This window comes from Crocodylus siamensis, chromosome 4 (genome assembly GCF_052110815.1).
Source record: "Crocodylus siamensis isolate JL-2025a chromosome 4, ASM5211081v1, whole genome shotgun sequence".
NCBI lineage: Eukaryota > Metazoa > Chordata > Crocodylia > Crocodylidae > Crocodylus > Crocodylus siamensis.
The window spans coordinates 185,076,193-185,103,945 of NC_143398.1; the positions used below are offsets into that span (position 1 = coordinate 185,076,193).

A 27,753-nucleotide genomic window follows, 5' to 3' on the forward strand; every position below is an offset into this window, starting at 1 on the left:
CTTTTAGGTAAATCAGATTCTTCAAGATTTATACCAATATGACAAAGTCCCACAAAACTAAATATTCCAAAATACTCTAAAAGGAGACTGCACCTGTTTGTCAATGTGTATGTGCTCTCCAGCTTCTTTTCATTTTTCTTAAACTGTTCATCTGTTCTTCTTCCACTAGTACAGACCAGAATCACAAATACTGCCAGTACCACAGGTACTAATACAGTATGCCAGATGACAAACATTCAGTGCAGTTAAGTACAATAATTATGCTGTGTTCTGTCAACCTGGAGACAATCATATCACTTTAATAAAGTTCTTCCATTCAGAGGAGGCCTTCTACACACTTTAGGTAGGTCACTGCAAGCTCAGGAAGAAATTTAACTCTTACACAGCCCTCAATCCTATGATCCTTAATGCTCTGGTCTTTTGGTTCTGCACTTCCTTGGCTCTTCTGCACATATATCTGACGCAAGCAAAGACACCTTTTTCTTTTGTGTTCTAAAAATAACCTGAAGCTGCCAGGGTGAATGATATTGCATCTTTGTGTAGATTTATTTTCTGCCAAAACAGGATCCACTTATATTGAAAAATGACCTATTACAAAAAAGGAGAACCTGAGGCTCCTCTAGGGTCATCATCTTGTACCTGATTTCATTTGACCCAGTTTAAGGAAAACTGTAGTTGTCAAGGATACAACATATGAGATCGGAGTTTCCTGCCACTGCTCAATTGTTTATATTGGAAAGCATACTTCCAACTGAGAGAACTGTAATCCTTTGATCCCGTTAGCTACTCTCTGACAGCTCCTGTGCAAATTGTCCTGAACACCTGCCACTGTTAGGGCTTATAGGATCTGCCAGCATAATGGGTAGCTGGGGAACAGCAACTGTAAAACAAAACCATGTTTTTGCTGAATATTCAGAGCTCCTCTTCACGGGGAGGGGGAAGAGGGGGGATGAAATCATGCTTTCATATGGCAAGCTAGTTCTCTTCCGGGCCTTAGCTAGGAAATCCACTTAAGTCAGATATGGCACAAGCAAGTATTCATTATACAGTTGCTATGAATGACTCTATACTATATAAAATAGAATAGTATGAAGAAGTGCAGGCTCGGGATGACTTCGTGGCATGTAATCAGAGGGCAAGAGAATAGGCCTTATAAAAAGAGTGGCTGAGAGCCATGGGACTCTTCAGTCTGGAAAAGCACAGGCTCAGGGGGGACCTGGTGGCTACTTATAAGTACATAAGGGGTGTGCATCAGGATCTGGGGGAATGCCTGTTCACCAGAGCACCACAAGGGATGACAAGGTCCAATGGTCACAAATTCCTGCAAGACCATTTTAGGCTGGGCATAAGGAAAAACTGCTATACTGTCCAAGCCTGGAACAGACCCCCCAGAAGTGGTGCAAGCACCTATTCTGTACATTTTTAAGAAACATTTGGATGCTTATCTTGCTGTGATCGTTTGGCCCTAGCTGACTTCCAGCCCTTGGGCAGGAAACTGGACCTGATGATCTTACGAGGTCCCTTCCAGCCCTAATGTCTATGAAATCTATGAAAATAAATGCATGTTACCTTTCAGTCAAATAGCATTTTTTCCATCAACAAACCTCAAAACACTTTAATTAATGGAGGCAAGCATTGTTATTCCATTTTAAAATTAAAGCCTACAGTGGTAAAAGGAAATGGGCAAGGTCAAACATAAAATCACCAGTTCTTTGATGCAGAGTCCAGTCTCCTGACTCCTATGTTCAGAAAACTAGAAATAAACAAAGACAGGGTATGAGGCACTGGACCTTTTCTCTTGTGTTTTGACATTTTCCTTCTCTCCCATACGCTTGTATCCTCTTTCAGAGAGCAGTTAAATCTGGAATCTCTTTATAACACTGGAGAGTTTTTTTTATAATTTTGCAGTTTTCATTATTTTTGCCTCATTTTCTCTCTGATGAAATGCAGTAAAAAAAAATTTGCCCCACAATAAAAAAAATGAAAAAATTCAAAATTTTAAATTCTAATTGTGAAAACTTGTTCTTAGAATTAGCCATTTTGCAAAGAAAAAGGCAGAAAGACAGACAGACATACAGGCCAAAACAATATCTTCAAATTCTTCTGCTAGTGCTTCTTTACTGATTGTGGTTTGGTATGAATTAATTTCCAGCAATGGGCAGGAGAAAGAGGATGGTTTTGCAGTTAAGGAGCCATGCAAGGATGCAAAAGATCTGGTTTTAATTTCTAGTTCAGCCACAGACAACTTATGTGACCTTAAGAAAATCACTTAATTTCTATTAAAATCATGAACTTTGGATCAGGCTTTACTTAAACAAAATGTAGCAGAAAGGTAACTTTTACCTTTTGTAAGCCTTTTGGCCGGCAGCACAGTTTACATTTAAACTCTGTGGAAGAACTCACCAGTGAAGTCCCTCTATTTAAATAGTGTGATAAGTCAAGCCCTGCTGAATATTCAGTAACATGACAAGTTCAGAAAAAATATTTTTAATTGCAATTATAGGTCCTATCTGTTGTATCCCCTGATGTTTTCCTAATAGATACACATTAATACTCTTTGACTTGCAGACACATAGACACACTCCTAACAGAAAGAGAAACTTGTTAGAGCTGATCAAAGGGAAAAAGGAAGTTTCCTCATGCAAGGCCTAACCTAGTTAAAGAATGTGAGAGGCTAGGACTTCTTAGCATAATATCTTTTATTGGGCAGCTATGTGGTTGGGATAGAGTTAGGCAAACTTTTGAATGCAGGCATTCTTCCTCAGGTCTGCCAGATCTTCCAGATCTGAGAAAGAGCATCTTGCATTCAAAAGTTTGCCTAACTCTATCCCAACTACACTGCTGATCCAATAAAATATATTTTTAGACCCCAGCCTGTCTGCCCTGCACCCACTGACCAGGAGCACCAGACAGGGGTAGGATCTCCATGGAGCCACATGGGCAGGCAATACTCAGTTGGACGGATGGGATGGGGCCGTGTCTGGGCAGGGAGCAGCATCTGGGAGCAGGACTGGTGGGGCCAGGGCAGAGGCTAGGAGCTTGGAGCGGTAACAGCACAAGGCCAGGGCCCAGAGCAGAGCCATGATCCGCTGCCTACATGTCCCTGTGAAAGGTGCTGATTTTGCAGGCAGGGACATACTGGGGGAAGATCCCATTCATATTTCCCAGGTCCAGCATCAAGCACAGCACAGTCAGTTCCAGACTTGGGGACCTAGAGCATGAATTTTATTTCAGCTATTTAAAAAAATGAAAAGTAAAAAATCTCCCATAAGAATCTTTGTGGAGGAATGCAGTATCTCTTTCAAACCATATAAAGAAAGACAAAATAACAGAGTAAAGACTATTTCTATACTTTAAAGCAAATATTCTAAATAACAGAGATTAATATTGTTTTAATTGTTTAGAAACATAATGCCTTTTCAGTAATAAGCATGTGCATTATTAAATCTCTCTTCATACTTAGTGATCAATAGGAATCTTCCCAGGTATATAAAATGACAATAGCATTTTATAAGCGATAATCAGTTTCTGACTTTAACAATAATGCCTCCCAAAAGCTCTGTTTTAGCAAAACCATTCAGGATGTTGTAGCTCAGTAACAGAACAATAAAAATCACCACACTGTTTTTTCCTAACAGTAACGGTGCAAAAGTTAATCATTGGTAGAAAAGAAATTACAAAAAAATAATCATGAAGGGATTATTCTCTTGAACTGGGGAGGCGGGATGCATAGCCACAATTGTGCAGGAGAATCATCAAAAGGCACTCTGACTCAGCATCATACCTCTCATCGTTTCTTAGCGGACTTGGGAGGACATGCTCTATTGAAACGTTCTTCAGAGGAGCAGAATAGTATCCCCCCCAGCCTCCCAATGCTTGAATAAATTTAAAGGCTAATGAGTAGTAAAGGATGAGCCGTGAACCCACTTATTCCCCACACCCTTTCTGGCAAGTTGCCCCCAATTTTTTGAGGAAGAAAAGTCATGGTAACAGCCCTCAACTACCCTAAATGCAAGGACAGCTGTTCTGGCTACCCTTGACATGGGCTACACAAAGCAGGTGAGGCTCCTTAACCCCTTTTCACCACTTAGGGTTACATAAGGCCCAATGGGAGCACTCTTGAGGTTCAATGGATAATAAACATCCGGTCTTTCCTTGGCTAGTCACTCCAAGGAGCAGCTGGAAATTTATCATCTAACATTTAAACCACCTACTTGGCATATCTACACATGTGCCTGACTGCACAGTTGTACTAAAGCAAGTACTAAATGACTGCTCAGTAACCACTGGTACTGCGTAGTAGTGCCGGTGTCAGAGTTCATGCCTGCCGACACTATGTCGCCGTAGTGACAAGCTATGCTGCTGTAGCTCATTGCTACGGCGACATAGCATCTCATGTAGACCCGCCCACTATCTCTTAACTAGAATCTACTCTTCACCAGACTGGCTGTCGAACTCCATTAAAGTTCAGCAGCTTATATGAGAAGGCTTGGGATATATGGTTTTTGGTTTAAAGCGAGGGTGTCAAGCATATGACCCACAGGCCAGAATTGGCCTGTTAACCCAGGTCATCCAGCCCACAGACTTCTGCTGGGCTCTGGCTGTGGTGGTGGGGCTTCTTGTGGTGAAACCCAGTGCCCCAGACACAGAAGCACTGAGCAGCACTGCATGTAGAAGCTATCACCATGGCCAGAACTGGGACAAAAGACCTGGCTCAGCAGATTCTGGCTGCAGTAGCAGAGCTCCTGACTCTGGTGCAGCTAGAGCTGCCTGCACCCCCAGCTCTCACCGGAGCCCAGGTTGCAGTCACAAGAAGCCACACCACCTCCCAGAGCCCTGGATCTGATTGCACATGCTACAGTGCCATGGAGGCTGCCACACTGGGGACCGAGGCTGCTGCTCAGGATGCCAGTGTTCAGCTTTCAGAGGGATGCTGACTGCCTTTGTCAGAAGGCCACAGACACAGACAGAGCAGACAGCTGCGAAGGATCCAGGCTGTCAGATTCATCACAAAGCATATTCCTCAGCCAGTCAGGCCCATATGATGAGGAACATGTAAGCAGCACCAAGGATATGCTAAACTTTAGGCTACAGAATTGCCTGTAGCACAATATTATAGCCACTCCACAGACTGGGGGGAAGGAAAGAGAGAGAGAAGGTGATACCTTCCCCTCCAGCACATAACCTGCTTGTGCCCTGGGGCCAGGAATTTGCTTCAATATGGTTTGTAGAGAAATACTGAAGACTCCATGCAGACACTTGTTCTTTTTCCTTTTTCTACATCTCCATACATCTATTGACAGATCAAAGAAAATAAGTGAATTCCTTCCATCTTACACCTTCATCACAACTTTTTAAACCCACATGAATGAGACACTTGTTGTCAGCACAGATAAAATTCCTGACTTCCACATTGCCTTTAATTACCTGCACTGCAGAGCACAGAAGTCTTTGATGTCCATGTCCCAGATGCAAATGTAACTGTTTTAATAGTGAGATGATTGTGGCAGAAATTGCTGAAATTCTTATGACATCAACAGTTAGTATGTTCATAATCTCTTCCGTACAAGGGATGGAAAATGACATTGACCTAGTTTTTATACCCAAGTCATTCTCTTTTATCAGGGTGGCATCTACACATTATTCTGTTCACCCTCCATTTTCTTGTCCTACCTCTAACCAATTCCAACTGCAGTATTATCTAACGGTGCACGTAAAAATAGCATCCTTTTCTCTCAGTAATTCTGCTACCTCTGTTTGCACAGAATCGTAGCTGCTAACTTTTCAAACAAATTCTTGGCACTTCATAATCCTGCTTCCACTGCAGAGCCAACATAGCACTGGGAGAATGAGCTGGGTTCTTGTTATCAGTTAAGTTTGGATTTCATGGACTTTATTGATCATAATGTTCTATACCCCAAAAAGAAACAAGCCTCCACTGCATATTCAAGAGATTTATCAGTTGCTACAAAACACTGTTATTTATTGCATGTATACACACACCCCACCAGGAATTAGGGCTCCATTCTGCAAGGCACTGTGCAAACAGTTCTCAATCCTACAACTTCCTACCCCAGTTCACAATCAAGGGAGACATAGAAAAACAAAATTAGTGTAACAGCAAAGAATCAGAATCCTAGAGTAAGAGACAGCTCTTGCTCTGAACAGGTGAAAATCAAGTAGACAAGGCAGACAAAAGGCTTGAGAAAGGGATATAAACACATACACAGAGTGAACAGAATGATGATTTGTACACAACCTACTAGGTTCATGAATTATTTCTTGCTTGGTTACTTTAAAATATAAGCAAGAATTACCACTCAGAATTATTTTATGTCATTTTTATCCACGTGTATTAGATTTTTATATAGTGAGCATCTGTGGGTAAGTAGGAAGGTAACCAAGGACTGAACACTTATTTTTTTTAAGAAAGGGCTTCAGCATCTAGCTTCAAGAGAAAGCTGAGGGCTACAAATTCCTGTTGGAGAAAGGCACCTCCCCACAGCCTGGATAAGACACCTAAATCCTAGACAGGAGATGGATTCAAAGCATGCCTTTCTATGGTATTTTCTTCCCTTCGTGGATATAGCTCTTCCTACATATGTTTAATTTATTATTCCTTAGTTCTAGGTTGTACTGTAGCTGGAATAGTCTTACCAGTTCAGTGCCAAATTGTCCTCCATTTGCTGCACAACCTTAGCTGTGTGCCAATTGAACTAGGCAAAAAAATGAAGTACATCTCATCCAGTCCCTTACCATCTGAGCAGGGAGTTCAGTCAGTTGTTCAATCCATCATTCATTAGGGTAAAGGTTCAACTTGAAAACACTGCCAATTTTACACCTCTGAAACCTCGGATTAGTCAGGGAAAATAGCCTTCCTGGTTTTATAAACTGCTGCCTTGTTCTTATCCACATTTTCCTTTTGTGCCTCTCCATTAAAAATGATCTGGAGAGTCAATGACTTTTTCTTACTTGGAGCTGCAGTAGCTACCTGTTTGACAGTGACCAGCTAAACTTCTTTGTTAATTTCTGATCCCCATTTGGAAAGGGGGAAAGTTATGACTTACTGGCAGTCAAAATAGTACAGTCATGTTAAAGAGTCTCATAAGTCTCTGTCCCAGGAATTGTTACTTTGAGCTGCACCCAGAATTTAGAGTGACTTGGAGAAACTCCACATTTCCAGAGAAGGATCCTCAATCTGTTACCTTGATTCAGAGGGATAGTTATCACAGAGTTCAACAAAGATTCCTACGTGTCCCCACAGTCCTGTGATGGATCTTGTATAAGAATCAATAGAACAGAGGTATAGGTTGTTGGCCTAAGGACATAGGCAGACAAAGTTGTTAGGGTGAATCTGATATCTTTTATTAGAACAACTTAAATAGTTGGAAAACAAAATTTTCTGTGGCCCAGAACACACTGAATGGATCCACACCGTGTCATAACATGAAATACAAAACCTGCCAACACATCTCCACCACCCCCACAATTACTACACCCCACAACAGAGCCATCAGCATTGCTGGATCTTACATCTGCACCTCCAGAAATGTAATATATCTCATCCAAATGTACTGATGGAAAATACATAGGAGAGACCAAATAACATCTGCGCACCAGAATGAATGCACACTGGAAATCAAGAAGACAAGAATACCCAATTACCTGCGGGGGCACGTTTCTCACAAGAAAACCACTTTCTCTCCAATCTCTCAGTTCTAATCCTCAAAGAGAACTTACAAAACACTTTCCACAGAACTATGAACTTCACTTCATCAACTTCCTGGATACAAAAAAATCATGGATTAAATATAGACATTGGATTTATGACATATAACCTGCCTGACATCTGACTCCCCAGGTACCTCTCCACTATTTATCTGCTACATTCATCCCCCTTCTCTTCCCTCCACCCTCAGCCAATCTCTCACCCTCTCACCCACTGACTCCTCAATTTACACCTTGCCTTTCTTGCATGCATACCAGCCTCTGGCTTCTTTCCTATTCATTCCATCCAGGAAGAGCACACATCAACTGCAGATGTTTCCTCAGCCTGACAAAGTGTTTTTAACCTGAAAGCTTGCTAAGAAAAAAACATTTCCAATATTTAAGTTGGTCTAATAAAGATATCAGATTCACCCAAAGAACCTTGTCTGAATGGAGCAGAAGTATTCACCAATACCTACAAGCCACTGAAATACAACCACCTACAGAGGAACATCCTTCAAACAGAGCCCAGTAACAGATCAGGATTGAAAATGAAGAGGATCAAAATAAAATTATGTTAGGATGTTGCATTATGCAGGCAAAATATAATTACTAAGGAAAAATGTTAGTTAGGCCACCATACCTACTCTTGTAGTATTTAACTGGATTTTCTGTGATCCTGGATTCAAGTGTACATCTTCTCCATGATGAGAGTGCCCAAGAATACCCTGTAGCATCATGCTCTGCCACACTGGGTCATTTGACCAGCTTCCCATTCCACACAGTTTTTCTTTCTATTTCTCCCATCCAAACATGGAACAGAATTGTCAGTGCAACCTGATGGGTCCTAAACACTGCCCCATAATAGTTCTTAATATGAAATATAGGGTTTTTATTTTAATGTTTAAGGTGCAAAGAATACTTTTGTCAAGGTTTATGTGTTTGTATTTTCATGGTAGATAAGACCGTGAAATGAGACATCACTTCAGATAGACTAATCCTATTCAAACATCTTGACAACCCATTTGGGATCTGATGCTAAATTTGGTTTCTATATCCTGCAGCTTGGTATTCCAACAGTTTAATGTGCTCAAAGCCTATATTCTAGTCATGGTCTTGACATAAAGAGCTCCTTCTTAGAAAGTAATTTTATATTGCATATAGCTGTCAAGTTAGGTTTACTGGCTACTTATGTACAGAAAATCATAAGTGAAATACTTCTATCTCCATTTCTCAGTCTATTCACAACTATCATGGTACTATAATGTACATACTATATTATTATGCATCAGAACAATAATATATTGTGATATTAGTGCCACAGCCGTTTGCAACATGTCATACCACTCAAAGTGAAAGGCACATAATATTGCTTGTCAACTCCAGCTTACTTCAAAAAAATCGAGATGAAGACAAGGTATTTCACTTCACTGAAAAGCATTTCACAATATACACAATCTGTGCCTCATCCTTACTTTTCAACCATCTCATATTCTAGTCCCAAAGTTACTAAGGTTCCACCCACATTTGTAGACTCCGACTTTAAAGCACTTTTCTATCCTCAATTGCATGGATGCTGGTGTATTTATGTCACAAAGGCAGAATCACTGGAATTAAGGGCATACAAATTTCTTATGTTTGAAGGAGGGAGTTTCCAAACATTTGGATTTTCCCATATTAATGTTAACATATCTTCCATTTTGAGTCTTTGTCATCTGTTGGGACTTGGAAAGATGGAGATGGGACTTGGAATGATGTACATTCTCCACATCATGATGTAAACACAAAGAGATTTTCTGTCCATGTTGAAATTCCTGGTTTTAGTATCAGGTTCTACCCCCAAAAAGGCAGGGAATGCCCTTGGTAACAAAGCTCCAGAATTGAGAGACCAAGAAGGAATCAAGACAGAATGCAGATGTCATACAGCAATGCCTGGCCTCCCCATTGCTACCCTCACCCCGACCCCTGAGTGTCAAGGGAAAACTTAGGAGTAGATTTCTGTGGGCTTTGGAGGATAAACCTCTTATGCACTCTGCTGCACCCAAGGGAGTTACCCAAAGAAAGGTATGAAATGAAAGGTATGAAAGGTCCTTATGGAGGACTCTGTGCCCTAACACAGATTTTGTTTTTGCTTGCAAAAGGTTTGATCTGTTTGCAATACTTACAAGTGTCTGTCAATGACTAGAAAAATATGCTATAGAATTCATTAATTTATGGCTCAAAGTTCTTCAGAAGGTGTGACAGATACAAAAAAAGTGAAAAATGTTTACAACAATCATTACTATTCCATTGAAATCAGTACAGTTGCACACAATCACACACAGTTTGAACATGACCCAAATGCTTTAGTACTGGATTTTTGTCTAAATGCTAGGCTCCACAAAACTGCTTTCAGCTAGTCAGTGAAATGTTCCTGATGTTTCAGACAAAAAACATGCGACTGACAGGCTAGTAAAGGATAAAATTACTTCCTAATTTTCAAATGTTTCTTGGTTTTACTGACCTCAGAACACAGATACATAAAGGATTGAGCACGTGACCCAATACACCTTTTGGGAAAATTACAGTATCATAAGAGTGCAACAGTGTTGAGTGCTGGCAACTACCAATTCTCCTTCTGACATGAACTGTTCATCTTTTCAGCACTCTGCACGTGAAGATATAAAATCAGATGGAAGCCCTTCATGCATATTTTAAATGCCTGTGATAATTTAATTTGCTTTAAATCTGATTTGTATCCTGAAACATTTCTTGGCTAAAAAAAATTGAGCCATCGTATAACACACTGTTAGGCTTTAAGATCTCACATGAAAAAAAGATAGCTAGATTGATAACATTATACTTGCATGAGAATACTAACTACATCCTCCCCAGAGCAACTTTCTTGTAGAATGGCTAGAAGCCAGGAGTTACAGGATATTCCAGTTGATTAACTAGTACCTTTGAGAGACTGTGATTACAATCACTTTAGCCTGAAATACTTTGTTAAAGTAACTCAAGAACTTTCCATCACAAGATACAATTGACTTGAAATCTGTTGAGAATAGTGTCTTTTAAACAAACAGAATCCTACAGGAGTATTCCTATTTTTAGTCTTATACAAGTGCAGAGCTTAATGTTGTGAACAATAGAAATGGACAGCCTGCAGAGGCATTTACAAACCTAATCAGCAGAAAGCAGCATCCTCTGCTGAATGCAATAGGTGTATCCATCTCTTAACAATGTACCATTATTCTAGACGTATAAAATGCACTAATCAAAATCCCTGTACACAATGTAAAACATAGTAACTAAATCAAAAACACTTAAAGGATTCCAAAGAATTCTTATCCTGTAAAAAGGAAAGGCTTTCTTGAAATCCATGCCCTTAACCAAAATGACTGCATAAATAGTATGACCAGCAGCATGCCCTGAAGGTCACCAAACATAGGTTCTGCCAGATTGAATCAATTGCACAAACTGCAGTCAAAGGGCCTCCTGTGAAAATTATTTGCTACTATCCCTAGAACAGTACGCTATCCCCAGTACATTTGAAGGGCATATACATAAACTTAATCCCTGTGCTATTCTTCTAAGTTACCATGTCGATACAATAAAAAACCATTCAAAAACTCTGTTCTTCTTGACTTTTTCCCCTCTTCTTAATTAAAATCAACAAATCTAGATAGGTAGATATTTATTTAAAAATGAATATTGGCTGTGTGGGACTTTTTAACCTTTTCTTTAGTTCTCTCTCTCTCAGAAAACCAGTTTTTATATATGTAGTTAAGGCTAAAGAGACCTATCTGAACTTAGCAGGATGAGCCAGAAGACTACCTCTGCACCTCTTCATAAGATTATGAAGCTTGGCAAGCTCAAGGATGTCAGCTGATCTCAACCATTAGAACACTTCATAAGAAGTCTATAAGGTAGGTAGGACAAAAGCAGAGTCAGTTTTATAGATTAAAACCAGCACTTCAAACACTTTGAAATAAAAGACAACAGTGATTAAAGTAAGGGTCCTTTCAGCCTCTTTGCAAAAGTCTTCACATAGACACAATGGCCATGTCCAGATGAGCACAGCCATGAGGTATGTGGTGCCACAGACTGCACATTCAGGTGTTCTCTGCACTGCAAGGTAGCAGTGCAGGGGGTGGGGTCGACCCTGGGAGATCCCGCACACACAAAAAAAGCAGGTGGTTCATGCAGGGGCAGTGCATGCCACCCAAAAGCAGAGCCTGGCCCACCACAGCCATGCTTCAGCTGCCAGTCAGGCTCTGAGCAGCAGGACTGCTGCCATGGCCACAGCTCTCCACGGGTCCCAGGACCCCAAGTAAGGCTGCTGAGGTCAGCACAGTTGCTGGCCCCATCCTCCCTGCTACCCTACCCAGGGTAACCTGCCACATGCCAGAGGTTGCATGGCACAGGCGTTCCCTGGGGACAAGCAGCAGCAGCACAAGGTGGAAACAAATATCCACACTTGCGTGGATGCAGTCAACCAGAGCGTGCTGCAGTGGGGTGACAAAGATGCTAATAACTGCAGTGGGTTTTGTATTTAAAGAAAAACTTGGAACACCAAGTTACATGCCAAAGAAAGCATTATTGGCCAGTGGTGTCTGAAATTTCCAACTATTAAAACAAAATAAAACCAAATGAAAGGGGTTTGCACTTAAACCATAGGAATTTATTTAGTTGGTGTCATCACAGATTTAATGTCTTCATAGCTGTTCATAAGAGACAGCTTTCTCATGATGGGAAAGTTGGAGAGAAAGGGTGTGCAAGTACCCTAGGGATGAACAAAAAAGAGAAACTACTTAAACGGAGGGGAATATACAATGGTATTATGAAAAGAAAAGGTTTGGCATTGCCCATCAACTTGTATGTTCTTTTTGAAAATCAAGACACTATACAATGTAAATTCCTTTCTAAAAATGGTGCAACAAGGGGTAGGTCAGGATAAAACATATACAATCTCATATGTAATTATATCAGATCTCCCCAGGGCACTATGCTCTGATTCTCTGCACTGTCCATGCACAAGTGTGCCAGGTAGTATAGACATGTATCCCACTTACTAATGGGGAGAACGCTGTAGGTGGAAATACATACAAAGAAAAAGCATGGTGAAATAAAGTGTAACATTTTTATTTTTGGTACCGCAAATAAATAATATAAAATACTGCCAGAGAATGAAGCTTGCTTCAGCTTAAGATAGTTTTACTATAATACAAAATATCCATTACAATTTTTGAAGATATTCATTGAAAGGACCTGGAATAAGGATATGAATGGACCATAACAGTTCACAAGGATCAGCAGAGCTTCCTCATCTGTGAGACACTGCTATTCATTATGATTCAGCCACTTTTGAATTATTCAATAATCATTGTCAGATATGGTTCTTTTTCTCATAAAGTTATACCTCAGAGAGATGCTAAATTTAGTTTAGTCTGAGTGAAAGGAAAGTAAGTATTTGGCTGTCTGTGGTTCCATATTCATTTCAGAAACCTGTCTTTTATCTCTGCAAGTAGACTCGGACAGCGCAGCTGGGTTTCTGCCACCAAAGGCAGAAATCTGGACACTTTCTTAAGACAGAAGGAAGTCATAGGAAAGTAGAGTTTGGGAAATTAGAAAGTGGAGAGAGGTCATTTGTGTTAGCAAGGGCAAGAGTAGAGCTGGATGATGGGTAAAGTTTATTATGCACACTGATCAGCCATAAAAGAGATGGAAAGTGGGTAATGGTATCATCATAAGTTCAGTTAATAGGATCTCCATGAAATTAAAAGGCAACAGATTTGTAACGTCTGGAAAAGAAATTACTTTTTACACGTTGACTAACTGCAGAAAGTGAGGATTGTGAAGGAGGGGCATGTTCTGCTTCCAGTGATTTAACCCTGGGTGTTCGCATGTTATTTTTCTCCTAGAAGAGACATTTTCGCTCTGGAAGAAAAATCATGAACACCTGTACACTCGTGGTTGCTCTCGGGAGAGCAGTGAGTCTCCCAAAAGAATATGAATGTCTGTACAAGGCCAGAGTGAAAGGTTAGATTAGAATTCAGGACTCATGATAATCTGCCCTATTCTGCAGCAAGCAGATCATCTTCCCCCGTTTTGTCAGGTGCATGTATGCCCACCATGCTATAATTCTTCTTTCATTACTTTGTATAATGTGGAACCAAACAACAATATGTACACCTCATTATCTCTGCTCATTAGACTACCACTGGGCTCTATAGCCTATTTCCACAAACAGCTTTATGTTATGTCAAAACAGTTCCTTCTTCTACACGGTATTATTAATATGCAAGAAGTTTATATAAAGTAAGAAAGAAAATGACATATTATTTTGGTTCATTCCTATTAAATACCTCTAAGTACCACCCCTGGGCATTTTTTTAAACAAGAGGAATTCACAGAGCAGTAATTTTTAAAAGGTATGCTTTAATCTTAAACTCTGTAACGTTTTCAGTGATTTTGCCAAGAGTGATTTTCTTATTCGATCCCGTATTTGTATTCAAACCTTACCTACTGCAATGAATATTTATTTGCAAATGTTTTAATTAAATATTCCTTCACTTCAGTAGTCTAGGAAAAGACTATTAATCATCTGACATACCCAAGACCAAAATAGTACCCTCTACTGCCCTTTGCAAACTATTACTGCTTGATATCGTTGATACAAGGAAGCATCCTGTCATATATATGGTACCATGCATTCTTTGCAAAATCTAGTTCAAAATAGCTAACATTCTTTGCTAGATACTGGACAGTAGTTTTTATTCTTAAGTGATTATATATGCATCTAACAGAACATATTTTTAGAGAACACCAGTAAGAATAGACAGATGGGATGAGAGTGCCAATTGGGGTGTGGGAGGGTTTCTGGTCTCTTTTTCAAAATAGACCTTTTAATGATGCTTTCATGGAGGCACAAAGGAATGAGTCAGTACTGAACAGAAGATACAAGCTGTAATGAGTGAACAGGTTTGTTATTTACAGGGTCACCGATTTATAATTCTCTCTAGGAAAAAAAAAGCAAAATGATAATTGACTGTCTGGAGTTTTACATCTGACTGATACAGTGATGAAAATAACCACATCAGTGCTACAGCCTTCAGTGCTGAATTTGACTTAATTCAGAATAAAAAGGTGTTTCAGAATAATTTACACCACCAGATACTAATCCACAGGTAAAACATGGTTCATGGTTTAAGTCCATTTCAAAATGTGTCTGCATAGTTTGTCCCTTTGAAAATGAAAAACTAGTACTGATTTTTAAATGTGAAATGTCAATAAATTCATAACCTGGATTAAATTATTTTGTTGATCTTTACAAATAAACCTCATGTCTTAAATAATTAACTTTAAAAAGTGATTCACTTTCAAATTACCTTTAGTGTTTCACTTTAGTAACTCACTTTAAAAAGCTTGCTTTTTCACTTCAGTAACTCGCTTTAAAAAGCAGATCCAAATAGTGCTACATTTAGTCAAATGTTCTGTCTCAGTTGGTGACCTACACAAGCTGCTTCAGAGGAACGTGTAAGACCAACATAATGGATAAAGACAGGATATTCCTTTTTAAATGTGCACAGCCTAGAGCTGCCTCAGGCTCTGAACCATAAGATTTATATCCTCTATTGGCTTTTTATTCCAATATAACTGAAGCTATTCTTATTAATTATATCTTTTTTTAAACACACTTAAGTTCTTAACTGCAGTTAGTCAACGTGTAAAAAGTAATTTCTTTTCCAGACGTTACAAATCTGTTGCCTTTTAATTTCATGGAGATCCTATTAACTGAACTTATGATGATACCATTACCCACTTTCCATCTCTTTTATGGCTGATCAGTGTGCATAATAAACTTTACCCATCATCCAGCTCTACTCTTGCCCTTGCTAACACAAATGACCTCTCTCCACTTTCTAATTTCCCAAACTCTACTTTCCTATGACTTCCTTCTGTCTTAAGAAAGTGTGTGTGTGTGTGTGTGTGCACACACACATATACATACACATACACATACACACACACACACACACTATAATGGATCAAAGCATACCACTTTCTGTAATTTTGACCAACACTCTTCAGGTACCCACTCACTTGTATCTCTAATGATAAATCTTTCTTAAAATGCTATTTGTGGCTTTGGGATTTCAGGTCAAAGTTCTAGGAATCTGGGCAACAAAGTGGCATTTGAAAATCTCAGAGAAGCCTCTAAATATGATGCCCCATTTAAACAGAAACTGATAAAGAAAACATCTGTGAATGACTGGCGGAATTCAAAAATGACAGTGTGGTCCATGGGGAACAAGACAAGGAATGGGCATGTGGAATAAGGATTTATCTGAATGCTTGATTCAGAAAATGGAAAATAGCAGGTCCTTCCTTCCCATGTCCTGTGATTCCATAGGTTTCCTTTTTTGACCCTCTCCTTTTTTATCATGTCCACTATAAGAAGCTTCATCTACCATCACTATGTCTCAAATTGTAAGTTGCCAATATAGAAGATGTAATTAAAGCAAGTAAGCAGATGAAATCACCTAGACAGGACTGCTCTGTCTGGAGAAGAAGAAAGAAAAGATTTATTGTCATTCATCCCTTGACAATTCTGTGGTAGTTCTCTACATAACTGTCCATCTTTGGTACTTAGATATCTCACAGTGCTGCAGTGCCCCGCAATTCTCACAGCAATCCTTCTTCCACCCATGAGGTGGGGAAACACTATTTGCTCATTTTACCTATGGAGAACTATGGTACGGAGAGATTGACTTATCCAAAGTCATACAAGGGGCCTGTAGCAAGGCAGAAAACTGAACCCAGAATTCCTGAGTCTCAAGCTACGGCACCAACCACCATATCTTCCTTCATCTCTTGTTCAGCTTCAAATGGGTCCTTGTTCCTAGCTCCCAAGTATGAGAAACAATTGGGAATAACTTATAAAACTCATTAAAACAAAACATTATATTAACATCATTTTATATTACCAAAATAGAGCCAACACCTATCCCATTCATATATTGTATATAACGCACATCTGCTCATCTTTAAAATATCTGTTCCTCATGCTAAGAGATGAGCCTTCTTCTCTTTTTGGGAAATGCTGACAGTGATCTACTAGATCCTACCAGAAATAAATAATACCGTCTTACAAGAAGTAAGTTGCTGAACACACGTAGCAACATTTGACCAATATTTCCACTATTCAAAGGACATGGGGACTTTAGCAGGTCTAGTTATCATACGATTCTTTGCTTTTCCACGGATTTTAATCACCCTTTTCCTGACACTCAGAGACAGACAAGTCTTCTATAGTTTTAACACGGTATCCTTCAAAACCATCTTTGGCATTATTTTGTTGAGTCACATAATACCCCTCTCCCCAAACAACTTGATTTCAAACACTCTCAAGTTTTGGGTAAGATCATATCTTGAACCAAACTTTAGTGTTGGAACCATCTCTGGATTTTACATTCTATCTTTGCCCATCAACCTGCTTAGACTTATTTTTCCTCATTGCTTTACCTGCCTTTTTACTCCTGTATTATGATTTTACATGCTACTGTGTAATTGGTAATTGTAACTCACTTAGTCACCATTTTAAGTCCCTGGATTTAACTTTTGCTTGATGCACGATACAACAATTCTTACCTAGGGTTTCTAAAAGAGTAAAAAGTTTCTGAAAAACAAGTTTTAATATGCCTTTTATTCAGTTAATACTGGGATAATGAGAACATTGTTACTAGTGTAGCAGCAGATTTTGAGCAATTCTGCACTTCTTGATCATATATAAATTCTGCTGATATAGCAGAAATACTGTCTGAGAAAAAAACCTGCAATCATCAGTACAACACTGGATTTTCCGTTTCTTTTTTGTCGTCCTGACATAGTGTCTCTTAGCACACTTCTATCATTATATTTGCAACCGTTTCCAACTAGATAGAAGTACAAACAAATGTAGAAATCCAATCATTATTTCTGAGAAGGGAGTACCTTTTCTGCTTACCTTTAGCACCGTAATATTCCATGCAAAACTTTCAATGGCTTTGCTTAGTTTTCTTCCTTTCAGACCTTCCTTTGCCCCAAGGTTATGAAGCTCTTCATGTAATTCCATTCCTTAAAAATGGATTGGTATACAATTTAGTTTCTGAAATGTGATTCAGTTACACTGTGGTTTATTTTCCCCAGGACAGTTTTCTGAAAATTCTCAACACTCTTCCATCTGGTAGTCCCTATATTTTCTTTTTATTTATATATACTTGTGCTCTTTCAGGTCTCTTCCCTAATGATCATCTTATGCCTGCAAAGGACTGAGCACAAAAATTATTTCTTTAACATTTCTAGTGAAGAAAAGAAGTTGTTCACCTATCTAAAACAATATAGTACTACTTAAGTTTCAATCTTCTACTTTTACCTTTTAAATTTTACATTCAGGGTAACATTCTGGTTTCTTTATTCTGTTGTGTACAGTCATAACTGCAGAGTCCAAAGTACTCAGTATGGGTACAAGACTGTTACCATTCTAAATGTTCTTCAAATTGGGTACCGTATATTCAGCATACCTAGTAGAATCGCTGCAGAACCCAGTCCAGTCTCAGTTTTTCTCTTCCGCCCTCTTCTACCTCCCTCTTCAATAGACAATTTCATGTCTTTGATGGGCAATTTCATATCTTCACAAGGCTTCAGATGCATAGCTTCTTTCTCATTGATCTTAACAGGAAGTCAGAAGGCATGCAACAAAACCCTTGGACTTTACACTGGTAAATTATTTAATAAACTCTATTTTGCTAACCACAGGATTTCTGTCCTTCAGCCAGGAAATTCCATTGTATTTCACTGACATTTTCTGTGGCAGATATCCACAAACCATTGATGCTATGGAAATTCAGCAGGTCTAAAAAAACATTATACTGTTTAAAACTATACAGAAGTGTGGGAGTTGGAGATGGAGAAATCTACTTAATGAGTCCCTCTCAGCCAATGGTTCTTATGGATTTTGATATCATAAGACACTCAAAGTGTAGATGAATGACAATATAAAAATAAATCCACTTTCATATGGAGGCTGCACCTGGTTGCTTACATTCCCCTAGTTTGTACCTGGTGTTAATTTCCTCTCTATAGACATCACATTTTACTTCTCTTAGTACTGAATACCCAGAATTCCTGAAGCTCCTGGAATAAATGAAGCTCAGTTTGAATTTACCTGGTCAGCCTTTCTGTGTGTTTTTCTACATTCCTGATTTTGGTGGCATGGCATTCATGATTGAGCTCTGGTGCATACAAAGAAACACTTCACCAGAAATGACAAAGTAGCCACACACAACGCCATCAAGTGGATTAAAAGTTAAATGGAAATACTAAGGAAGGCCTGGAATGGGTGTCAGCTAGCAGGAAGGGCAATTGATAAAAGACTGATGAATGTTTCCCTCTATGGCCAAAGAGGCTACGCAGAAAACCCAGAAGTTTCATACCACTTTTTGTAAAATATAAATATAGTCCAATACCAATAAACACCAGATTTTCCCAACAGTTTATATACCAGTACTTTTCCTGTTCCTTAGTTTTAAGCATCTCAGGTCACACAATTTTTACCACACCTCCTTTAAACTAAGTAAGTCCAATAATCTAAATCTGTGAATATTTGAACGATTATCCCAAAAGTATGCCTCACACCAAGCAACCTGAAAATCATTTAGCTCCAGTAATTGCAATAGAACTTCAAAATGGCATTAAATTCCTTCATTTCTTCCTTTAAAGAGTCATGAATTTCAGTCATACTTAACCAGGACTACTATTCTGTTTTTTTAAATAAATTGCATTTTTCATTAAGCTTTATCAATTAAAAAATAGGAATGCTGTTTTTTCTGCCTGTAACATATGGCTTTGATGCTGGTTTTTACAAGCAAGCTGGGACAGGAAATTGGGAGTCAAAGACAAGTACTGGGACTATAAAGAGTCAGACCCTACTGATAATCCATACAGCTGTCAATACCAATGCCACATGATGGATTTTTTTTCTTTGCTTTAAATTCGCTTTTAAATTACTAGGAAATCACACACAAATAATCTACATTAAAAACAACACTGCTGAGGTTGCAAAATGAAGGAGGACAAAGCTAGGACATTGCTGCTGGCACCTTATCTCAGTCCTATGTTCAATATATGCATTATAACAGCTCTTAATTATTTCTGTAGACAAGTTCTGAGTGGGAAACAAATCCCACATGGCAGTGGACAGTGCAAAATTCAATCATAAAATCATATTTGCTAATTCCAGAAATAGAACCTACTGAGAAAAGTTGCAGTATGTTACTCCAGAGCAGACCTGATACGTCTCAATTTATTTCTGATTAATTCTTAAACTCCTCACCTGAGTGAGGGAGATTCCTTGCCCTCCATCAATGCTGACCTCGTGAAGGAACACCTTGAGAGGCTGGACACCTTCAAGTCAGCCAGCCCTGACAATCTGCACCCCAGGGTACTCAAGAAGCTGGCGAGCGTCATAGCCCAGCCCGTCGCAGATCTTCGAGAACTCCTGGCACTCGGGTGAAGTGCCCAAAGACTGAAGAAGGCCAATGTGGTGCCTATCTTCAAGAAAGGGAGGAAAGTGGATCTGGCAAACTACAAGCCCATCAGCCTGACCCCTATCCCAGGGAAGGTCTTAGAAAAGATTATCAAAGAGGCCATTCTTAACAGACTACCTGATGGCAACATCCTGAGGGATAGCAAGCATGGGTTTGTTGCGGGTAGGGCTTACTTTTCTAGTCTTATTTTCTTTTATCACCAGGTGACCTATCACCTGGACAAGGGAAAGGAGAGTGATGTTGTATATCTTGACTTAAAAAAAAGCCTTCAATCTCGTATCCCATGATCACCTCTTGGCAAAACTGGCTAACTGCGGCCTCGGGTCCACCACGATCCTCTGGCTGGGGAATTGGCTCTGTGGTCAGACCCAGAGGGTGGTGGTTGATGAGTCAATTGTCATGGTGCCCTGTGACCAGTGGGGTCTCTCAAGGCTCTGTCCTTGGACCTGTATTGTTCAACCTCTTCGTTAATGATATGGACATTGGAGTCAGAAGCAGACTGGCCAAGTTCGCCAATGATACCAAACTTTGGGGTAAAGCATCCACACCTGAGGACAGGAGGGTGATCCAGGCTGACTTTGACAGGCTCAGCAAATGGGCAGACGAGAACCTCATGGTGTTTAACACCGAAAAATGCAAGATCTCCACCTTGGGAGGAAAAACCTGCAGCATCCTTATAGGCTCAGCAGTGCTACACTGGCTAGCACTACGGATGAAAGGGATTTGAGGGTCATGATTGACCACAAGATGGACATGAGCCTTCAATGTGATGCTGCGGCTAGTAAAGCAAGCAAAAAGCTGGCTTGCATCCATAGATGCTTCTAGAGCAAATCCCAGGACATCATTCTCCCGTGGTACTCAGCCTTGGTGAGGCTGCAGCTGGAGTACTGCGTCCAGTTTTGGGCTCCACAATTCAAAAAGGATGTGGAGAAACTTGAGAGAGCCCAGAGAAGAGCCACGCGCATGATCAGGGGTCAGGAAAACAGACCTTACAATGACAGGCTGAGAGCTATAGGACTCTTCAGCCTGGAAAAGCGTAGGCTCAGGGGTGATCTGATGGCCACCTGTAAGTTTATCAGGAGTGTCCACCTGGATCTGGGGGAATGTTTGTTCACCAGAGCACCCCAAAGGACAACAAGATCAAAAGGTTATAAACTCCTGCAAGACCGTTTCAGGCTGGACATAAGAAAGAATTTCTTTACTGTCCGAGCCCCCAAGGTCTGGAACAGCCTGCCATAGGAGGTTGTTCAAGCACCTACACTGAACACCTTCAAGAGTAAACTGGATGCTTATCTTGCTGGGATCCTATGACCCCAGCTGACTTCCTGCCCTTTGGGTGGGGGGTTGGACTCGATCTTCTGAGGTCACTTCCAGCCCTAATGTCTATGAAATCCTTTTAAAATGGCTGTGTTCAATTTGGTTCTCATTTCTACTGGTCTAAATCTGGAGTGCTGCAGAGTTAGTAAGTGAGATAGCACTGTAAGTTCGATAGCATAATTCCCCCCCTACCCCCCAGGCTTTTGCTGTAAAGGATTTTTCAGTGAACATTTTTAGGAGAAAATATAAAATATTCAATATAGTTATTTTCTGCAGCCTCCTTCATTCAAGTTGTTCCAGCTCAGCAGCATCTTCACAGATAGAGACTCTGTATAAAGACGATATGTAAACAAGTCTCGTGCCTTTTGACAGAAGCTTTCACAGACTTCAAAAGTATTCATAGACTTATTTTGTTGTACAGAAATAATGAAATGTATATGAATTAAAGATATCAATGAAAACTGATATGTGTTGAGAACACAAATGAAAAACAATACTAAACTATAATGCAGAAACCAATTCTAAGCCTCCTTTCTGCTGGTCAGCCACAATAATGATGAAAAGCGCCACAATCTTCACTATAATAAAACTCTACTGGAGAGGCCTGGGCAGAGTACTCAGAATTTCAAGCACGAGGGGTTAAAGAGTGAAAACCTTCCTGCACTAATATTATATTAACAAACAGTCAGCAGTTGTTGTTAAAATGTTTTGTAAAATACTTCCACTCTAAAGAAGATAAATCTAAAGGATTTACTGCATAGCATTAATTTCATTATTTACACAGTGAAATAGGTGTGTGTGACTGGTTTATGCAGTTTACAATTCTCCAAATGCTTATTAAAGGCAGGAGCATTTACAAGTGTTTACAGTTTTATTGCTTAACAGACCTCTTTCTGGGTGGCAATGCTAACACACTCAGTTAGGATCCATAGTAGAAAAGTTTACAATTCTGTAACCAAATCAAATAAAAATTGATCTAATTACACCAGTGTAACATCTAATGTAGAAACACTGGCCATGTCTTCATAAGCATAGATGTTTCTTTCCCTAGGGACAAGAAGCAGCAGGACACCTTGTGCCACTGCTACTTGCCCCTGGGGAATGCCTGTGCCATACACCCTCCAGCATGCAGCAGGTTACCCCAGGTGCGGTAGGGGAGGCTGGGGCCAGCAACTCTGTTGGCTCCAGCTACCCCACCTGGGGTCCAGCAGCCTTACCTGCGGGCCAAACTCCAGTTTTGGGAGGCATGTGCTACCCCTACATGTACCTCCCCACTTTTTTTTTTTCCCCATGTGTTTTTTTGACCCCAGGACCTCCCAGGGTCAAAAAAACCCCCAAAAACCCAGTGCTGCTACTTTGCAGCACAGATAACACTTGAACGTGTGGTATGTGGTGCTGCAGACGGGTCTGCGGCACTACATAACGCACAGCCGCAATCATTAGGGCAATTTAAATTTTTGTCTAAATTAGTTTAATTGTGTTTAAAGGTCACAGAGGGAACCACCAGCACCCCCCTCTTCCCACAGCCCAGGGACCGCTGTGCCTGCCAGCAGCTCACCTTCCCCTCTCTGCTGAAGAGGCAGGTAAAGCAGTGGGGCATGTGTATGACACAAGCGTTTAATCAGCCCTAAATTGAAGCAGTGCTTTTTAAAAGCACCACTTCAGTTTAGAGCCCCCGTTTCATCTACACACGCCCTACCTTATCCACTCCTTTTTCATTAAAAAGAGTTCATTTTACTCATTTAAATATTTGCATAAGTTTCAAAGCACCTTTGGAGTAGGCAAGGTAAGTGGAGAAAGCATCTCTTACAGAGAATTCTTCAGTTCTTTCCTTGACACAGAGTCTTCTAGTTTTCAGGAGAATGGATGTACCAGTGTAAAACAAAATAATGTTTGTTTTAGACAAAGGCAAAAGATGCTTCTCCTGTTGTGAACTCTAAGAAACGTACAGCATGTTGTTTCCACCTCTTTCCAGTTGAACATAGACTTACAGAATACAAGTTTACCTGCTTTCTGACACTGAACAATCTTGTCATGAATGGTGTCTGCTGTTTCGATAAGAAACCTGCTCTCTTGAATCATCTGTCAGAAAATAAATGAAAAACAGATACAATTACCAGGATTTCATTCAGTGTATACTCATGAGAAAAGTAATACAACTAAAAAAACCCACTGTTCTGAAAGTAAGACTAAAAAGATTAGCTCAAACCTTCCTACCATGTCTCCTAATTCCATATCAAAATAAATGACAGTGTCTCAGGAAATATTTAGTCACAGATGTCAAAGAACAGCTGTTTTACATCAGCTAGAAACAATTTTAAGTAACACAAAGAAAAGAAGAAGTGATATCAACAGAAAGTAAACTAATACAACTCAAATCCAGCATTGTACACTATCTGAAAATGAAGGTTTGGTGAGTTCATTAGAATTCTCTCCCTTATACGAAACATTAAAAAGATAAATTAAGCCATTCAAGTAAGTGTCTAGCAAAAAAAAGTCAAGCAATTAAGGGTCCCAATTCAAGTAAGAATTTAAGCCCTTGCATACTCCAAGTATTATAGTAGTCCAAATGATTTCAGAATTTCTTAAATTTCCCTTTGGAAAAAATCACAGCCAATTTCTCAGATGAAGCTATGCTGGGGGTTTTTTGTTTGCTTAATATTTTAACGAAGAGAATAACCGGTGACTTCAATGGGACTGTCCACAAACTAAAGGATATACGCTTATTTATCTATCACCCTGGATCTAAGCCAGAGGCAAACTAATCATACATCAACAAAAATAAGTCATATAATAAAGAATCTGACTCTCCTATCATCTTCAGTAAAACTGCATTTCCTCTTTCATGTTTACAGACCTTTCAAAACCCTTCAAAAGCCCAGTCAAGCAAAGAAACTGTTTCAATGCCAGCTTTACAAAATTATGTGAGACTGCATATATGTTTTTCACAGGAAGGAAGAACATCCTGAAAGATAAAATATATATGCTTAAGCAGAATTTCTGTCTGACTAATGTAAATCAAAAGCAATAATACTAAAACCGTTTAAGTTAAAATAGCATAAAAGCAGCGCAAATGAGATTAGAATCAGTCCGAGTACTGCCATGATCTTTATCATAACTTATCTAAAAGTGCAAAAAGCAAAATGCATAAACTGTGTAAGCTTGCCTCAAACACTATAACAGTTCATGTTTTCATCAAATAGGTTAAATGTGAAAGCTCTAAATGGTAGGCCCTGATCCTATACCATTGATGTCAACCTTACTTCTGACTGCACTGTATATGAGGTAGAAGTTACTTTGTCAAACATTCTAAAGTCTCTCATTCTAAACAATCTATTCCATATAACTCAACATATCACTCTTAATTTGCATAATTAATGAAGTGTCTGAGCATTCCCTCCAGTAGAAACACTAAACAATGAATGTTTGGACGGAGCATACATGAGTAGTTCACAATTATAATTTTAAAAAACTGTTTTTTTTCAAATAACGAGTGCAGTCTACATAGGAGGTAGGCTCAAGAAAATGTCTGCTTTCTAATAATGCTGTTTAGTATTTTTAAATATGGAAAACAATTGTCTGCTGGCTCCTTGATATTAATGGATATTAATAGTGTTAAATAAGACGGAAGACAAACATGCCTTTTCATCTCCCTAATGCAAGTGACAAGAAACCTGGGGAGAAATCCAGGTTAACTTTCCTTGAGACAACCCAAACTGGCAAAAAACCAAACAGTGTCAACACAAATCACTGTGCAAATACAGACCAGGACATTTCGTGCCCTGAAGAGCTTATAATAATGTTTATGACAACTTACAAGTAGCTGTAACAAACAATATGAAGGACTGGAAAAAGCAATATAAATATATAGTAACACAGCCCACATATGCACAGCTAGATTTTGCTAGAAAATAAGGTAGAACCAAATGTAGCTACAGTTGAACTACCTTAATATCTAGAAGGAATCTAGTCCTGCTGGCATTAAAATCTAACAGTATATCATTTCAGTAACAGAAGAACATTGTGAAATCATTACAAAGATGCTGGCAAATTATCACATGCTAACTGGAGATGGAATCAAATTCCTGAGATTTCCAAAACTCTTTGGAAATTTGGATCCACCATGGGCAAAATTATGTGTGACAAAACATTATCCATGGCTAGCTTCCAGACTGAAATTGTCTAGATAGTATCCAATGCCTTTCTTTTGTTATTATTTGCTTGTTCATGCATCATATTGATTTCTTCTCTTTGATATTTTCTCTTTTCATCTGGGCAGAGCAACCCTCCGGCATTTCTTCACCACTGCATACAGTAATCTTGTGTTAAAGGAACCTTTCCGCTGCTATCCACAAAACCCTCAGTGGAGCCTCAACAGCACATGGAGCAAGATTCTTTTTTTTTATTTAAAAAAAAAAAAAAGAGCAAATCACCACAAGCACATCCAGAGACAAAATAAAACTGTCATGTTGGCAAAAGAATATAATGAATCACACTTTAACATGGACTTAATTCCATGATGGTCTAGGCACTCCCAGTTTCATCTGCAGGCACCAATCAGAGCACGGGGTGTTTGGCACCTCTCTCAGGATTGCCTCACAATGCTTTACAAATTATGGGTCTGTTTCTACAATTCTAACCAATCCACTTTTTAAATTCATTCAGTTATCCTCACAATATACCTAGGAATCAGGTATAAATTTAAGTATTGATACTCCTATTTTTAGATGGGGAACAGAGACAGAAGACACATCTGCACAACATGATGCAGTGTTAGGTCAAAATAACCAAGGAACAGAGCTGTGGTGACACACCACTCCATCAGGGCTACTTTATGCTGCTGAGAAGCTCCATCTGTATCTTTATATGGCATTGCACTGTGTGTGTACACATATCCAGAGAGCCTCAAAGAAGCAATAAAGTTAATTTCAGAGTTAGGACTGAGAGGGACAGAATCCTAACTTCTTAGTGTTTTAAAACTATTCCTTAGAAGGATTTTTACCTACCATATTTCACAGTGTATAGGTTGACATAGTGTATAAGTCAACCCCATTTTTCTGATCCCAAAAGTTAGGAATTTCATAGAACCAGTGTAGAAGTCAACCTAACTTTTTGGATCAAAAAGATGGGGTCAACTTATACTGGTCCCTGCATACCCTCACTGTGGACCAGGTACCCAGGTGGGGGTGGACACATGCCACAGTGCCACTCACAGGGGACAGGGCTGGGATCAGCACTCGGCTGCCTCAGCCCCATCCCCTGCAAGCAGCGTTGCCGCTCAGCTGGTACACCTGGGCTCAGCACTGCTTGCAGCAGACAGGGCTAGGCTCAGTGCTCTGCTGGCATGGTCCCATCCCCTATGAGTGTTGCTGCCTGAGCTGTGCCAGCCCAACACCAAGCCCAGTCCCATCCACTGCAAACAGCACTGCCAAGCACCAAGCCCAGCCACACCAGCTGACCACAGTGCCGTTTGCAGGGGATGGGGCTAGACTTGGTGCTTGGCGGTACCACTCACAGCAGACAAGGCCAGGCTTGACACTCAGCTGACGCAGCCCAGGCAGTATTGCTTGCAGGTAACAGAAACTCACCAGCCAAGCACCAAGCCTGGCCTCATCCCTGCAAGCGGTACTGCAGCATGTGTCCATCCCCCTGGGTGCCTGGCTCTCAGTGAGGCTGCACAGGGGCTGGTATAAGTTGGGCACCAAGCCTGGCGCTGCTTGCAAGGGATGGTGATATGGTGTATAAGTTGAAGTTGAATTTGAAGAGTTAAAAATTGGGCTTCAAAATTCGACTTATATGACATGAACTACAGTAGTTCAGAATTCCCTGTGCATATGAACCCTTTTGTCAGAAATGATATTAATACGAAATTGAAGAAATTATATTGACATGAATGTCTTGAAAATATTGAGCCTCTACATACCGGTAAAATTGCAGAAACTACAAAAATGTATCACTTCTACCAGTGACAACATCTCTTCTTACCAGTTTTTGAGCAGAGTTATATTAGGACTATGAAACATAAATATCTTTAACAAAAATTACAGAATGTTTTACTGGGGAAAGCTAAAATGATAAGTCAGCTTTTCTCTACTGAAAAACAGAAAGACCAGTCCCTACGCCTCTTGATTCTAATAGAATCTCCTTGCTGTTATCACCT

At 39.8% G+C, this 27,753-nt stretch overlaps 1 protein-coding gene across 3 annotated transcripts in view; it reads right to left on the bottom strand.

The window, feature by feature from the left end:
• The window catches only part of PLCL1 (phospholipase C like 1 (inactive)), a 346,959-nt gene that overhangs the window by 28,343 nt on the left and 290,863 nt on the right, over positions 1–27,753 (bottom strand). For 2 of the 3 annotated variants that reach the window (XM_090045169.1, XM_090045171.1), the window contains exons 4-5: positions 23,600–23,675; positions 17,696–17,805 (exon numbers count right to left, since the gene is read on the bottom strand). In XM_090045169.1, the coding sequence (XP_089901295.1) occupies positions 17,696–17,805; positions 23,600–23,675 (186 nt within the window). The remainder of the gene's footprint in view (positions 1–17,695; positions 17,806–23,599; positions 23,676–27,753) is intronic. The other variant, XM_090045170.1, reaches the window with a different exon arrangement.